At 46.5% G+C, this 13,938-nt stretch overlaps 5 protein-coding genes across 7 annotated transcripts; 2 read left to right on the forward strand and 3 right to left on the reverse strand.

Moving 5' to 3' along the window:
- Positions 1 to 28: 28 nt before the first annotated feature.
- Positions 29 to 2,629, reverse strand: LOC108655634 (uncharacterized). Its single transcript, XM_018107405.3, has 6 exons — positions 2,386 to 2,629; positions 1,445 to 2,173; positions 1,253 to 1,375; positions 1,039 to 1,124; positions 428 to 952; positions 29 to 368 (listed from the first exon to the last, which is right to left on the reverse strand). Exons 1-6 carry the CDS (start codon positions 2,530 to 2,532, stop codon positions 71 to 73), a joined length of 1,908 nt encoding a protein of 635 aa, XP_017962894.2. The 5' UTR covers positions 2,533 to 2,629; the 3' UTR covers positions 29 to 70.
- Positions 2,630 to 2,862: 233 nt separating this feature from the next.
- Sas10 (UTP3 small subunit processome component Sas10) lies at positions 2,863 to 4,337 on the forward strand. Its single transcript, XM_018109934.3, has one exon. It carries the CDS (start codon positions 2,937 to 2,939, stop codon positions 4,260 to 4,262), a length of 1,326 nt encoding a protein of 441 aa, XP_017965423.1. The 5' UTR covers positions 2,863 to 2,936; the 3' UTR covers positions 4,263 to 4,337.
- Position 4,338: 1 nt separating this feature from the next.
- Positions 4,339 to 7,733, reverse strand: Rnp4F (RNA-binding protein 4F). Of its 2 annotated transcripts, none has more exons than XM_018109931.3 (9): positions 7,575 to 7,733; positions 7,267 to 7,514; positions 7,029 to 7,204; positions 6,230 to 6,963; positions 6,002 to 6,167; positions 5,517 to 5,933; positions 5,307 to 5,427; positions 5,146 to 5,248; positions 4,339 to 5,077 (listed from the first exon to the last, which is right to left on the reverse strand). In XM_018109931.3, exons 1-9 carry the CDS (start codon positions 7,590 to 7,592, stop codon positions 4,691 to 4,693), a joined length of 2,370 nt encoding a protein of 789 aa, XP_017965420.1. In that variant the 5' UTR covers positions 7,593 to 7,733; the 3' UTR covers positions 4,339 to 4,690. The 2 variants fall into 2 exon arrangements, with proteins under 2 accessions (XP_017965420.1, XP_017965418.1); XM_018109929.3 differs by having other exon boundaries at positions 5,146 to 5,251.
- Positions 7,734 to 7,986: 253 nt separating this feature from the next.
- Mcm3 (minichromosome maintenance 3) lies at positions 7,987 to 10,934 on the forward strand. Its single transcript, XM_018109928.3, has 3 exons — positions 7,987 to 9,481; positions 9,547 to 9,780; positions 9,842 to 10,934. The coding sequence occupies exons 1-3, from the start codon at positions 8,123 to 8,125 to the stop codon at positions 10,721 to 10,723; spliced, it is 2,475 nt and encodes an 824-aa protein (XP_017965417.1). The 5' UTR covers positions 7,987 to 8,122; the 3' UTR covers positions 10,724 to 10,934.
- Positions 10,935 to 11,177: 243 nt separating this feature from the next.
- Positions 11,178 to 13,879, reverse strand: LOC108657352 (protein DENND6B). Of its 2 annotated transcripts, none has more exons than XM_089263085.1 (2): positions 12,625 to 13,879; positions 11,178 to 12,561 (listed from the first exon to the last, which is right to left on the reverse strand). In XM_089263085.1, exons 1-2 carry the CDS (start codon positions 13,732 to 13,734, stop codon positions 11,803 to 11,805), a joined length of 1,869 nt encoding a protein of 622 aa, XP_089119211.1. In that variant the 5' UTR covers positions 13,735 to 13,879; the 3' UTR covers positions 11,178 to 11,802. The 2 variants fall into 2 exon arrangements, with proteins under 2 accessions (XP_089119211.1, XP_017965421.1); XM_018109932.3 differs by having other exon boundaries at positions 11,178 to 12,564; positions 12,625 to 13,877.
- Between the last annotated feature and the right edge of the window lie 59 nt (positions 13,880 to 13,938).

Genomic DNA, 13,938 nt, shown 5'->3' on the forward strand with positions numbered 1-13,938 from the left:
GTTAAAAACTTGTGTAATTCTGAACTCGTGCTCGGATTAGAATTGAGCAGATTTCGAGCTCATTTTGAAATTAAACTGAGGGCTTATCTGAATCCTTGGCTTCATTGTTATTGGATTGATCCACGCATTTATGTTTGTCGTCTTTTTCCTTCTCGTTAGATTCATCGATTACCTTACGCCAGCTCAACTCCTCGCACTTGTATTTGGAGAGCCACTCGGCCAAGGCCTTCTGGAGGTCCTGACGAAACGGATTGGGCATGTTCGGCATCTCGAACTGATGAAAGAATGTTGGCGCATAGATGATACTATCGAACTGTTCCTCGAATTCCTCCGTGGACTGGAACACGTCTGTCTCCAACATGTCAAAGCTGCAAGAGAGAGTGAGAGAGTGGGAATCAATGTACTAACATTAGGATGGGCAACGTACGTGGGAAGGCGCTCGCGTAAATAACGCAAACGACGACCGCAATTTTCGTCACGCGATTCGGCGCTATAATTGTAACTGCGTCCGGCCAGCTGGGCCTCGATCAATATGTCGCTAATGGTTGTATTGCCGCTGAATATATTGACGAATAAAATGCAATCGCCATGATCGATATCCTTGATGGTGGCATGCAACAGTTCGTTATGGACAAGCTCACGGAACTTTAATGTAGTAGCTGTTGGCCAGTGGAGATCCAGAGGAAATACATCGGTCAAAGTGCCGCGCATCAGTAGCGGCGGATGTTCAGCAAAACGGATATGCATAAAATACAAATCCATGTGGCACACCTCCAAAACCTTGCCATAGTCGAGTAAATAGACTTTAACGGCACTATCAGTCGTCTCCGGTTCACGGATGATGCGTCCACGACGCCAGGTGAACTCATTGTATACGGCGCAAAGAAAGCCGCGCTTAAGGAAGTATTTGGGCAGTTGCCAAGTGGCGCGACGAAGTGGATTATAAAACTTGCTGCATATAGAGAGGGGGAAATATAACAAAAATTAGTTAAGAGTAGTAGCAGAGAATGAATTTGAGCCAAGGTCTTGATTGATTACGTTAACTGTGAAGTTAGGTGGTTCAGCAAATTTAAATCATAAGGCCCCTCAGCCACATGAAACCAGAACTGAAAGGGGCTATAGGCCTGAAAGAGACATGAATAAATATGAGAAGGGATTCAAAGAGAATAACTTTAACCTTAGCCTAAGCTTTTATAAATATCTATTGATCTATGTTGAAGATAACATTAAAGTTTTGAATATTTTTCATTACCTCGATTACATATATCTTGAGCATGTCGCCCTCCTTAAAGTTATTCCATATTTGGGGTTTGGACAAGTCAGTGCCAAGGCCAATGGCTTGGCTGGGTTTGTCCACGTTGTAGACTTCATCAGTCTAGGGTTACAGAAAAGAGGGAAGGGAATATACTAGTTGTTCTTCACGAGCTACTTAATAATGTCATACCACTGCAAAACTTGGCACTGCCGCACGCGACTCCACAAGATGCATAAAATTATTCATTTGGATCTCCGCGCTCAGCTTTTCAGAGTTGTTTACATCTTCTTGTTCTTCTTTCGGCTTTGCACCCATTTCATTGGCACGAAAGGGATTAGTGTCGCCTGTCATCTCCTCCTCTTCATCACTGTCCATTGGCCAGCGAGTCATCGAAGGCGTCTTTGGTTCTTCTTCCTCCATATCGGTTTCATTATTTTCTTCATCCGATTCTTCCTCTCCCTCTTCTCCCTCTTCTTCGGCTTCTTCTTCGGTTTCTTCTTCGCCTTCCTCTTCGCCTTCCTCTTCGGCTTCTTCTTCGCCTTCCTCTTCGACTTCTTCAAGTTCTTCCTCTGCTTCTACCAATTCGTGATCTGTCTCCTCACTTTGTATATCTGTTTCAGATGGCATTACTATTGGCATCACGGTGCTGCTATCTAGGTTGCTCAACCATGCCTGCAGACGATTGTAAGCGCTACTTGGAAACGGGAATGATACATTTGCGCTCAGATTTTCATCTTCGTCTTTGCTACTTCCTTCAGATGCGTCGTCACTGCTGCTCATTACGCTCACTTCAATCGTTCCTACTTGTCCTGAAGTTCCAGCCGTATTCACATCCTGACCTACGGTTTTGTAGATTTGGTCAGCGGCTTTTAGCTGACGAGCTAGCACAGCGGCACTAATAAGGTCATTTTCGGGAATCTGCAATTTATATACATATACACAAATATATATATATTTAATAATATATAATAATAAATATAATTACGTACATATACATAAATTAAATTGTATGTATTATTTTATTTGTATAAGAGCAAACCAAATATGAGGCTATGTTGCAAGTGCTACATATTACACATTCAAAAGATAACGGAATTTTAATTACGTATAAATATGCCAATATAGCTTACCACAACGTCATATGATGCCTGTTTAGAAAATTCATTTCTACGAATAATAATTTTCGATTCCTTCGAGGCTGCATGCTTCATTTGGTCTTTAGTACCACTAGATTCACCCATATTTAAATCGGTATCACTATCTGCTTCAGAAGACATAATTAAATTTTTTTATTCCACTGAGTGCTTTCTTAGCAAGGCGCGCACGTTCAGAACAAGCAAAAATAACTGTAAATGGCATAGCTTAAAATCAAAAAGGGTGGCAGCACGACAAATTCTACTTTCAATTGGCCAGATGGTAACATTGGTTATGAAACTGATCGATTAACTAAAATTAGAGTGAATTTTTATTGACTTTTGCAATGTAACTTTTATCAACTGGCAAAAATAGTGACTGGTCGCTATTTATCGATAGCTGTGCTGTAAAATAGCTGTGACTATCGTGATGTTCTAAAACTCACATACGAGTGACCTGTCTTTGCTCATCTCTACAGCGGACATTTGTTTACGGCACGTGTTGGTGGCAAAAAACAGTCAAAAAAAAAAAAAAAATATCGAAGAAAATGGATAGCGAGGCAGATGACTATGAGCCCACCGACTCTGAACAGGAGTACGATGAAGATGAGCGTGAAATATTGAATGATCTGCGTAAAGAACGAAAGAAGAAGGCAGACCAACTAAAAAATCAAAAACTAGATGTTCTGTCGTTCAGTGATAGCGACGATCATGAAGAGGATGAGGATGTTGTGGGTAATCTAATGCGTGACAGCGACATTGAAGGGGCCGAGGATGACGATGGCGATCTGCCGGATACCATGGACTGGGGCACCAACAAGAAAGTCTACTACAATACAGATTTCGTGGATCCCGATTACAGCAGTTACACAGCCCAAGAGGAGGACATGGCCAAGGCCGAGGAGGAGGAGGCCAAAAAGATACAGCTGCGTTTGGCCAAGCAATTAACGGAGTCCGATTTCAAGCTAGACGACGTGGTGGTGCCAGTCGACGATAAGAGTAAAGACGTTACCGTAAAGAGTATCACGGTGACCAGAGATCTGAAAGGTCTAACGGAACGCGAGCGTTTGCAACTGCTGCAAAAGGACTCGCCTGAGTTCATTGGCCTCACACAAGATTTTCAGCAACATCTGAGCGAAGTGAAACAGCTGACGGCGCCAGTTCTGAATTATGTGCGCAATCATCGGGTGGCCATGGTGCCGGCCCTGCAGTTCGCCCTTCTGTATCAGAATGTTCTGCTCACGCATTGCTCAAACGTCTCGTTCTACCTGCTTATGAAGGCCAAACGCAGCAGCATCAAATACCATCCGGTGGTCAAGCGGCTGGTGCAGCTCAAGCAGCTTCGCGAACAGTTGGCGGCACGCTACGAGGAGTATATACGACCCCAGCTAGAGGCGCTGCTGGAGCGCATACGGGACGGCGATGCGTTCACCGTGCTGGATCCAGAACAGCGCAAGGCCAAGCTGCCAACAGTCAGCAAATACAATGGCACAGGGACAACAAATGCCAGCAATGACAAGGAGGCGCATGACGAGGACAATACTGATGCTGAAAATGATACTGACGATGCTGATGCTCTTGATGATGATGATGATGAATATATGGATAAGGAGGAGCGGATGCTGGAGAAGGCGCTTCAGGAAGAGAACGAGCGGCGCGGCATTACATATCAAATGGCCAAGAACAAGGGCCTCACGCCGGCTCGCAAAAAGGAGCTGCGCAATCCGCGCGTCAAGCATCGCGGCAAATACCGCAAGGCGCTCATCCGCCGTAAGGGAGCTGTGCGCAGCGTACGCAAGGAAACCAAAAGATACGGCGGCGAAATATCTGGCATCAAGGCCACCGTCACCAAGAGTATCAAATTCAAAACGTAATCCACTACTCATCCTTAGGCTATGTACAACAAAAAAATATATTCAAATTTTGTTCCATCACTCGATACAAATGCTTTTGTTATGTTCATCAAATTTATTCAATTAGTTCACAAAAGGTCGCCAGTTGCATTACATAACACGAATGTATACATGTACATATATATATATATATATGTATGCTATCAATTATATATTGATATCTATGTACAATTTTATTATTTAAGTCTAATTGCCAAATTGTAAATTTGTTTTCCGTTTTCCATAGTTAACCAAAAATATGTATGTATATGGGGAACAGCATGCACCGCAGCTGCTTCATGTGTTCTGCTTCAGGTTTATCGTTTTCATTTTTGTTTTGGGGGATTCTCAGGCATCGCGTTATAGCTAACTTATCATACTATAAAAAACATCAATTGCTTATGTTAAGCTTAAATATTAAAGAGCTTGCGAAAGTCATCGTTGCTCTTTGGGCCAGTCGACACTGATGCTGTCGGCGGCTGCTCCGCCGTCTCCTTGCCACTGTCATTGACATTCCCATTATCATTGCCATTGGCATTGGCATTGGAATTGGAATTGTTGGTATTGTTGCCATTGGCCGCATCGTTTGTACTGCTAACCGCTGCATCGTCGTCCAGTTCGAGCTTCTTGCGACGCTTCACCTCAGTGATGATGAAGCGTGTGGGTATCAGCGATGTTTGATGACGACGTTTCACTGTCTGCCTTTTATCACCGGCAGCTCCGACTGCTGACGCGCCCGAGGATGTAGACGGTCCTTTGGGTAGCTTCGGTGGCGGATTGGAAATGGCAACGTCAATCTAAATAAATTCAAATAAACATATGTTCTTTAAGCTCTTAATATATATTTATATATGTTAGGTCTTACGATTTGGCCGCCAATGTCAATGCCATTGCTGCCGATGACCGCATTTTGCGCTTCCTGCTCCTTCTCGAACTCAATGTAGGCAATGCCCTTGAATTTTTGATTGCTGCTAGAATGGAAGCACATTTAGGATATTTTAGTTTGTAAATCTCAACTTCACTTACGGTCGGTAGACCAGGCGCACATCCTTGATGACGCCAAAACTTTCGAATGCACTGATTAAATCCTCTTTGGTACATTGCGGATATAGATTTTTTATAAATATCTTATTCTTTTCCATATTTGCTGTAAGAGAGCGAGGGAAAGAGAGAGAGATGGATACAGTGTGAGCATTAAATATATATGAGGGCATTTTGTGAATTTATAAAACTTACATGAATACTTAAAATTAGATTCTTTTGCCTCTTTTGCCTGGGAGCTTGATGGCATTGTTTTCTTGGCAGCCGGCAACGGCTTCTTGGACGATTTGATGGGCGGCTTCCTTTCCGGCTTTTGGTATGCTGGCATTCGTCTAGTATTGCCCTGTCGCCAGGCTGATTGATGCCCGTAGCTGCCCGCTTGTTCCATGTACGCCTCGCAGTATTTCTGGCACTCGGCTATTGACTCATAGTTGCCAAAGCAGCGCTCGTGGCGACGATAAAATTCGACTATAATCTGCACTTCTGGTGACATAGAGAGCGCCTCCAAGGCCTGCCTGAGCACAATGGACACTTTTTGGCTCTTATTATATTGGATCTCCATTTGGGCATATGCGAGCCACAGATGCGCCTTGACACTGCTGCCCGGATAGCCTATGAGCACATCGATTGTAATGTTAATTTGATATCAATAGATATTTCATCGATTGCATCCAACTCACTGAAAATCTCACACCAGATGTCAGCTCCTTTATCGGGAGATTTTAGCTTCGCGTACTCCACCTGAGCCCAAAGCTGCAGCACCTCGAAGCAGGTGTCTGCCAGGTCGCCGTAGAGTTCAGACAAACGATCCCACACCTCGCGAAAGGCATTTCGCAACTGCTTGACCTGCGGAGCATTCGATTAAATACATAGTTCACAAAAATATATTTTGTTATATTGATAGGCACCTCCTCCTCGTTGTTGACATCGGTGTGACGCACGCGGTAGGCCAAGTAGTCTAGCTGCAGCTCCACGTTCATTTCCATATGCGGCTCGAGACGTTTCAGCTGGCGCTTAATCTCCGACTCCACTTGCTCCGTACTGAGAATGCTTTGCTCCAAAAGCTCCAAATACTTGTGATTGATCGCAATTGTTGGCTTTATCTGCAGCACACGGCTAATCAGCTCCATGGGCTTGCACTTTAAATAGCCATCGCATATGGCTGTATGGAACAGATCTTCCGATTCCGGCTCTTTGGGCTTCTCCATATAGGCTATATAGTCCAGCCACAAACGACTGTCAGTGGGATATTTGGCGAGGCAACGCTCGTATATCAATTTGGTCAGGGTGCATTTCATATTTGTGCTGAGCGACAAAGTTTCGGCCCTTAGCAGATAGCTTTCCTGCAGCCAGGACGAATTCTCTGCATTACTTTTTAACTTCTGTTTGAACTCGTCAATCAGCTTTGCAATCGGCTCCATTTGATCCTGGTCGTAATGCCAGGTCACGCAATTGGCGCTCAATGTTTGCTCAATCATTTCAATGTTGTCTTCATCCAGAGATGCAACCAATCTGCGTGCTTCTTCAACGAAATCGAAGCGTTCTAAGCCATAATCTGCCAGAATCTTTGACCACATCTGCAGATGATCAGCGAGTGGCTGCTCCATCAAGCTTTTGACAACAAATTCAGCCAGTTGGTCATCTGATTCATATGGAGTAGAGTAGGAGGTTGTTTATTTAACCTACTACCGCACATCTTTGACTTACCATAGAAGCTGGCCAAAGCCAGACTGCATTTTGTCTTAAAGATCTCCCACTCTGCCGGAGTTTGGGTGACCACCTTCAGAGCCTTGAGATAACGAAGCCATATATGCGGCGGCACAGTTGTGAATGCCTGGAACTCATTAATGGCCACTTCAATCTTCTCAAAGACATTCAATTTGCTGCAGGCGAGAGCACAGTTTAGCTAGCATATAATAATGATATGATGTAAATGGGAGCTTACAAGGCCGTGGTACACAAATCCATATAATGCCTATATTTCTTATTGGCTATGTCCAATATGGCCGAGAACTCATCCGCCAGCTTTTGGTCATCGTGCGAATCGCTGCTGTCGACCAGTGAGCTCAGGACACTTACTTCACTTTCAGAATCGGAGGGCGCTTCACAGTTGCTATTATCTTCTACGCTCGAATCTGAGCTTATTTCGATTGGCTGCTCGTTTACGATATTGTCGCCAGCTGAAGCTTTCCGCTGAAAATGAATCAAACAATTAATTTCAATAGTGACACTTACAATATTCCCTAGGCTTACATCAGCTCCACTGGACATTTTTTATTTAATATATTGTGTATTTGTACTGAACGAAATGAAGAAATGTTTTATTTGTTTTAGTTTTCAATGCAAAGCTAATTTTTTTGTTGTACTGAACGTGAACGCCAGCTAGAGATGTGTAACAAGCTGTTACTGACGTTTATCACCGTTGTGTGGTTAGTGCGTTTATACATGAGCTTCTATCGATATTTTAAAATGTTACAACTTCGAGAGCCAGTTTAAAAATGCAATACATTGCCATCAATCGCGATACTCAAAATGTCGAAAAATCATTATTCACTTCGATATACAGCTGATGCGTTGCAAATTTGTTGATTTGCAGTATTTTGTAGTTGTCCTTACATTATGGGTGGTTGACAGCACTGGCAAGATCGTGCACAAATGTCGGTTATCGATGAGTACTCTGTCTGCAGCCGTGAATTTTGCGCCCATGTTTCCCGCCAAAAATACATTTGCATTCGGCGTGCGACGGCAATTGCGTTTGCGAATCGTCTGCTTGTTATTCATTGTTAAAATATTGTTTGAAAATGGCACATGACGCGGAACAGTACATAAAAGATATACAGCGCGAATATGTGGATTTTCTGGACGACGAAGAGGATCAGGGCATCTATGCCGGTCATGTTAAGGACATGATTGCTGAGAAGAGCAAACGTCTGATCGTGAACATCAACGATCTAAAGCGCAAGAACCAACAGCGCGCATTGGGGCTGCTAAACAACGCCTCCGACGAGCAGCTGGCATTTGGGCGGGCACTCAAGGAATATGTCTCGACTGTGGATCCCAGCTATGCCAAGCAGCACGAAGACTTTTTCGTGGGCTTCGAGGGCTGCTTTGGCAATCGTCATGTTACGCCTCGCTCCCTCACGTCCGTCTACTTGGGCAATCTGGTTTGTGTGGAGGGCATTGTCACAAAGGTCTCCCTTATACATCCGAAGGTGGTACGCAGCGTCCACTATTGTCCAGTCACACGGAAGGTGCTCGAGCGTAAATACACAGATCTCACCTCGTTCGAGGCGGTGCCCTCGAGCGCCGTCTATCCCACAAAGGACGACGATGGTAATCTGCTGGAAACGGAGTTCGGTCTGTCTGTCTATAAGGATCATCAGACGCTAACCATACAGGAGATGCCAGAGAAGGCGCCAGCCGGCCAATTGCCACGCTCTGTGGACATCGTTTGTGATGATGATTTGGTGGACCGCTGCAAACCCGGCGATCGCGTTCAGATCGTTGGCAACTACCGCTGCCTGCCGGGCAAACATGGCGGCTACACCTCGGGCACCTTCCGCACCGTCCTGCTGGCCAACAACATATCGCTGTTGAGCAAGGAGAGCAATCTGGACATCTCCCGTGAGGACATTATGCTTTGCAAGAAGCTGGCCAAGAACAATGACATCTTCGAGCTGCTCAGCAAGAGTCTGGCGCCCTCCATACACGGCCACACGTTCGTCAAGCAGGCCATTCTCTGCCTGCTGCTCGGCGGCGTCGAGAAGGTGCTGCCCAATGGCACACGACTGCGTGGCGACATCAATATCCTGCTCATCGGTGATCCCTCGGTGGCGAAGTCGCAGCTGCTGCGCTATGTGCTCAATACGGCACCGCGTGCCATTCCAACCACTGGACGCGGCTCCAGCGGCGTTGGTTTAACGGCAGCGGTGACCACGGATCAGGAGACGGGCGAGAGACGCTTGGAGGCGGGCGCCATGGTGCTCGCCGATCGAGGCGTTGTGTGCATCGATGAATTCGACAAGATGAGCGACATCGATCGCACAGCCATACACGAGGTAATGGAACAAGGTCGCGTCACCATCTCAAAGGCCGGCATCCATGCCTCGCTCAATGCGCGCTGCTCGGTGCTGGCGGCCGCCAATCCGGTCTACGGGCGTGTAAGTATACCTCAAGAGGATAACCATATGAGGGTTACATTTCATCCATCCAAATCCCATTGCAGTATGATCAGTACAAAACGCCCATGGAGAACATTGGATTGCAGGACTCGTTGCTGTCCCGTTTCGATCTGCTGTTCGTCATGCTGGATGTTATTGACAGCGATGTGGATCAAATGATATCCGATCATGTGGTCCGCATGCATCGCTATCGCAACCCGAAGGAGGCTGACGGCGAGCCCCTCACCATGGGCAGCTCCTATGCCGATTCACTGGCCTTTGTCTCCAACACGGAGCAGGTAAGAGCAGCATCCGCCACTCTCATTGTCGAACAACAGTTCACATAAGCGCCTCTTGCAGAAGAAGGAAACGGAGCTGTATGAGAAATATGATGCATTGTTGCACGGCAAGTCCAGGAAGCGCCATGAGAAGATCTTGTCCGTGGAGTTTATGCGCAAATACATTCACATTGCCAAGTGCATGAAACCCAAGCTGACGGAGCAGGCGTGTGAGGCGATTGCCAATGAATACTCGCGTCTGCGCTCCCAGGAGGCTGTCGAATCGGATGTGGCACGCACACAGCCGATCACGGCGCGTACGCTGGAGACATTGATTCGTTTGTCCACGGCGCATGCGCGCGCTCGCATGTCCAAGACGGTGACCATGGAGGATGCCCATGCGGCCATTGAGCTGGTGCAGTACGCCTACTTCAAGAAGGTCCTGGAGAAGGAGCGCGCCAGCAAGCGACGTCGCAATGGCAACGGCTCCTCCGACGAGGAGGAGGAGGAGGAGAATACTCCTGCTGCTGCAAATACAACAACACCCTCCCGTCGCCCCAAACGCACACGCACCGAGCCCGATCCAACCATCGACAGCGACGAGGAGATTGAGCCACCCCAGCCGGATGCTGGCGATTTGACGCGTCGCGAGACCCGTCGCTCCTTGCCATCACGCCAACAGAGCGAAACCACTGGCACAGAGTCGGCTAGCCAGGCCAGCTCGGAGCCCACAACAGTCACGCCCGCCAGCATCAGCGATGCTCGGCTTGGCGTCTTCAAGAACAGCCTGCAGCGTCTGTTCCGCGAGGCACGCGAGCAGAGCCTCACGCTGCAGCGCATCACGACGGCGATCAATGAGAACAACGCGGAGCCCTTCACGGCCGGCGAGGTGGATGCGGCCATGCACCGGATGACCGAGGACAACCAGATAATGCTCGCTGACGACATTGTCTTTCTTATCTAACCATCAGCTATATCTATATATGTATGTTTATATATATATATCGAATGTATTTACATTATTTCCAACAATCATCATTCATCTCGTTCTCCTTTGCAGCACGTACAAATTCTCCATGTCTAGCGATTAAGTTTTTTATATCATCATTTTTTTTGTTTGTTCATTCCATATTCAAAATAAAAAGTTGGCGCTCTTGTAAACAAATTCATTTAAATCAATTGCCTTAACTATTTATTTTTTCCATTTTGCTGATTGCTCGTCTGATAAGATTTGACTATCTCTCCAGTTGGGCACTTGAAGTGGTAGCGGTTTGATTCCAATTAGAACTATAGTTTTGCAATGAACAGACTGAAGCTTAACATAAATATTCCAATCAGAACTATGCTGATTCGAATTGGAACTCCTGCTGGAAACTCTGAAATCGAATGAAGCGCAAATGTTTCGAACTAAAATGGTTAAAACGGTTATGTTAAAACTCATATTTAATAATACTTCACAAACATCGATATATGTATATACATACACATGTTCATACATGCATACATACATATATATATATATAGATATTGGACATTAATATCAATAGTGTATTTTACATTAATAGGAATAATTTGTGAACATGAGATAATGTGACTAAATCGTTGCAAATCGTTGCTTTGCTAACGGCAATTACAACATATACATATGTATGTTTGTGTATATATATATACAATTTGAAAGTTACTCTTCAATTTCAGTTTCGGCTTGGAAAACATTTGTGGATATGATTAGTTTGTACACAAATTCAATTTACTTAGGCGCTACATTGGGATTTAAGGAGAGGAATCAATAAGAAACAAGAGACGCACATATACACATATCGAGATAATCAAATATATATATATCTATAGCTTTTACAGTGGTGCCTATATCTCTCGTCGGAGAGTGTGTTGTCTCTTGCATATCATTTAACAATTTATAGCCTTAATTTAAACACATAAACATATTTAGAAAATATATAAGGTAGGGGAGTTGAGGGGAATTTGGATGCGGATGTGGATGTAGACGTGGGAGGGAACTTAGCTAATGCCTTGCACAAACGATCAAAGATTCACAACGTTCCTCAGATCGGATGGCAGCAACTCTTTCATGCATTCTATCTGCGCCCGAATCTGCCGCTGCGCGGTGTTGGAATTGCCCTCGAGCTGCGATTTGTCGCTGTAGAGATTCAGTTTCTGTTTTAATTTGAGTATCATATCAATTATTTCCACCTCCTGCTTGTCGTGCGCCCAGTGCTCCAGATTCGCCTCAGATAGCGCCTGCAGCTGCAGATCCTGCAGTGTGAGTTGCAGCTCTCGGTGCCGCGACTCGTACCAGCCACGGAAATTGGGCGATCGCACGAAGCGCCGATAGAGACCCTTCCAGTCGCCCTTCAGTGCGGAGGTCAACTGCGGTCCGGCTGCCTCGAGCGTGGCCAGAAAATCGTCCAGCTTGAAGGAGCTAGCATTCGGCGCCGACTTGAACGGACTGATGTCCTTTTGTAGCGGCATCAGCGAGGCCATATAGCGCTCCAGCGGTATCATAAAGCTCTGCGTCAGCTCCAGCAGATGTCGTCTAATCAACGCCGTCTGCACATGCTCCGGCCGCTTGGTCTTGATGCCCAGCAGCACCTTCTTGATCAGCGTCTTGTCCTTCTTCAAGAATGGCTTGTACTTGGTGTGCAGTCCAGCAGTCGAACTGTCCCCAGCAGCTGTGCCCAGGCTGCCATTCAGGATGTTGTGATTGGTGCCGCTGGGCTGGGCGGGCTTGGCGCTCGCACTGGGCGCGTTGCGCGTGTTCTTCTGCAGCTCTTGTTGCATGTTCTTCTGCAAGCGAACAGAGAGGTTAGAGAGTGGACTGCTAGGGAGTGGGGGGATGCAACTGACCTGATTATCCACCAGGCGCAGCATGTGCGGCCAATCCTTGAACAGCTTGACAAAGAACGGATTAGTCACACCCAGTATTACGGCTGGTATGGGCCGATTATTGCACTCTTGGGTGAACTCCTTGAACTCGCTGTCGTGTATGGTAAAGTAGGGCCGTGCCTCGGCACAGTATTCCAGCGGGGCTATCAAGGCAACCAGAGCCTGCACCATGTGTGAGCAGTCGGCTGGCGAGGTGCCCACCACAACAATTGGCTCCGATGTGATTACCAGCTCCCACAGCGTATACAAATGGTCGATGACATAGTTAAGGCTGTGGAACAGCTCCAGTTCGTTGACGGACGCCAGCACTTTGACGGATTTGGGCAGCTCCTCCGGCTGCTCATCGGTCAATGGCGGCGCCAATGCTGCTGCTGCTGCTGCTGCCGCAGCTAACTTGCGAGTGCTACTGCTGCTTGCCTTGGGTATGCATATATGGTAATTATAATCGAGTAGCGGCAGCTTCAGCGTCTGTCCGACCATCAGTGCTGGCCACTGTTTGTTGATTTGACTGCAGGCGCGATGCAACAGCTCGTTGCCCTCCTCGAAGTACTTGGGCGCCAGCTGGGCGAGCACGTCGTAGTAGAGATTGAAGAATGGCAGTCGCGTTATTATGATCAGACTCTTTTGAAAATAGCCGCGCGGCAGATTGGGATCGCGTTTCTGGCGGAAGTAGACAAAGCCCCAATAGTGGCTGGTATCGTAGCGCATGGCTGGCGCACAGTCTAAATTGTAGTTTTGCAAATTGGCGGGCATTTCATGTTTTGTATGCTGGAAAGCTCGCAGGCGCATATGGAACTTGGTGTCGCCCATACAGCCGGAGTTGGAGTCTGGGAAAGCCATGTAGCAAATGTTGCTTACTTCCTGATCGCTGGGCATGAATTCGGCGGGATAAACGTATTCGAGCGCCTGTCCCAGATTCAGGTCGAACGTAACAACACAAAAACAATGCACCCATTGCGATAGACGGATCCAATCATCTGGTAATTCGTTTGATACGCTTGTCGCATCGCCGTCCCCTGTCCCTTGGCGCCCATCGTTCGGGTATTGCCGTGGCCTGGCCTCTGTGTTCATAATTGGTTCAACTTGGCGAGTGTTGTTATTATTGTTTTACTGCATGAGGAGCTGCCTAGTTCTACTTTCACTTCCAATGTTAATGTTATTTATTTGTGCTTGGCTTGCCAGAGTTGCCATCTAATGTTTGCGATACTATTTTTATATATATATCGGACAGCAGTCTGACAGCTTTCACAACGAACGATAGCAAATGGAGTATCG

The sequence above is a fragment of the Drosophila navojoa genome, chromosome X (assembly GCF_054131105.1).
Source record: "Drosophila navojoa isolate 15081-1374.11 chromosome X, UAZ_NAV_1.0, whole genome shotgun sequence".
NCBI classification, from domain to species: domain Eukaryota; kingdom Metazoa; phylum Arthropoda; class Insecta; order Diptera; family Drosophilidae; genus Drosophila; species Drosophila navojoa.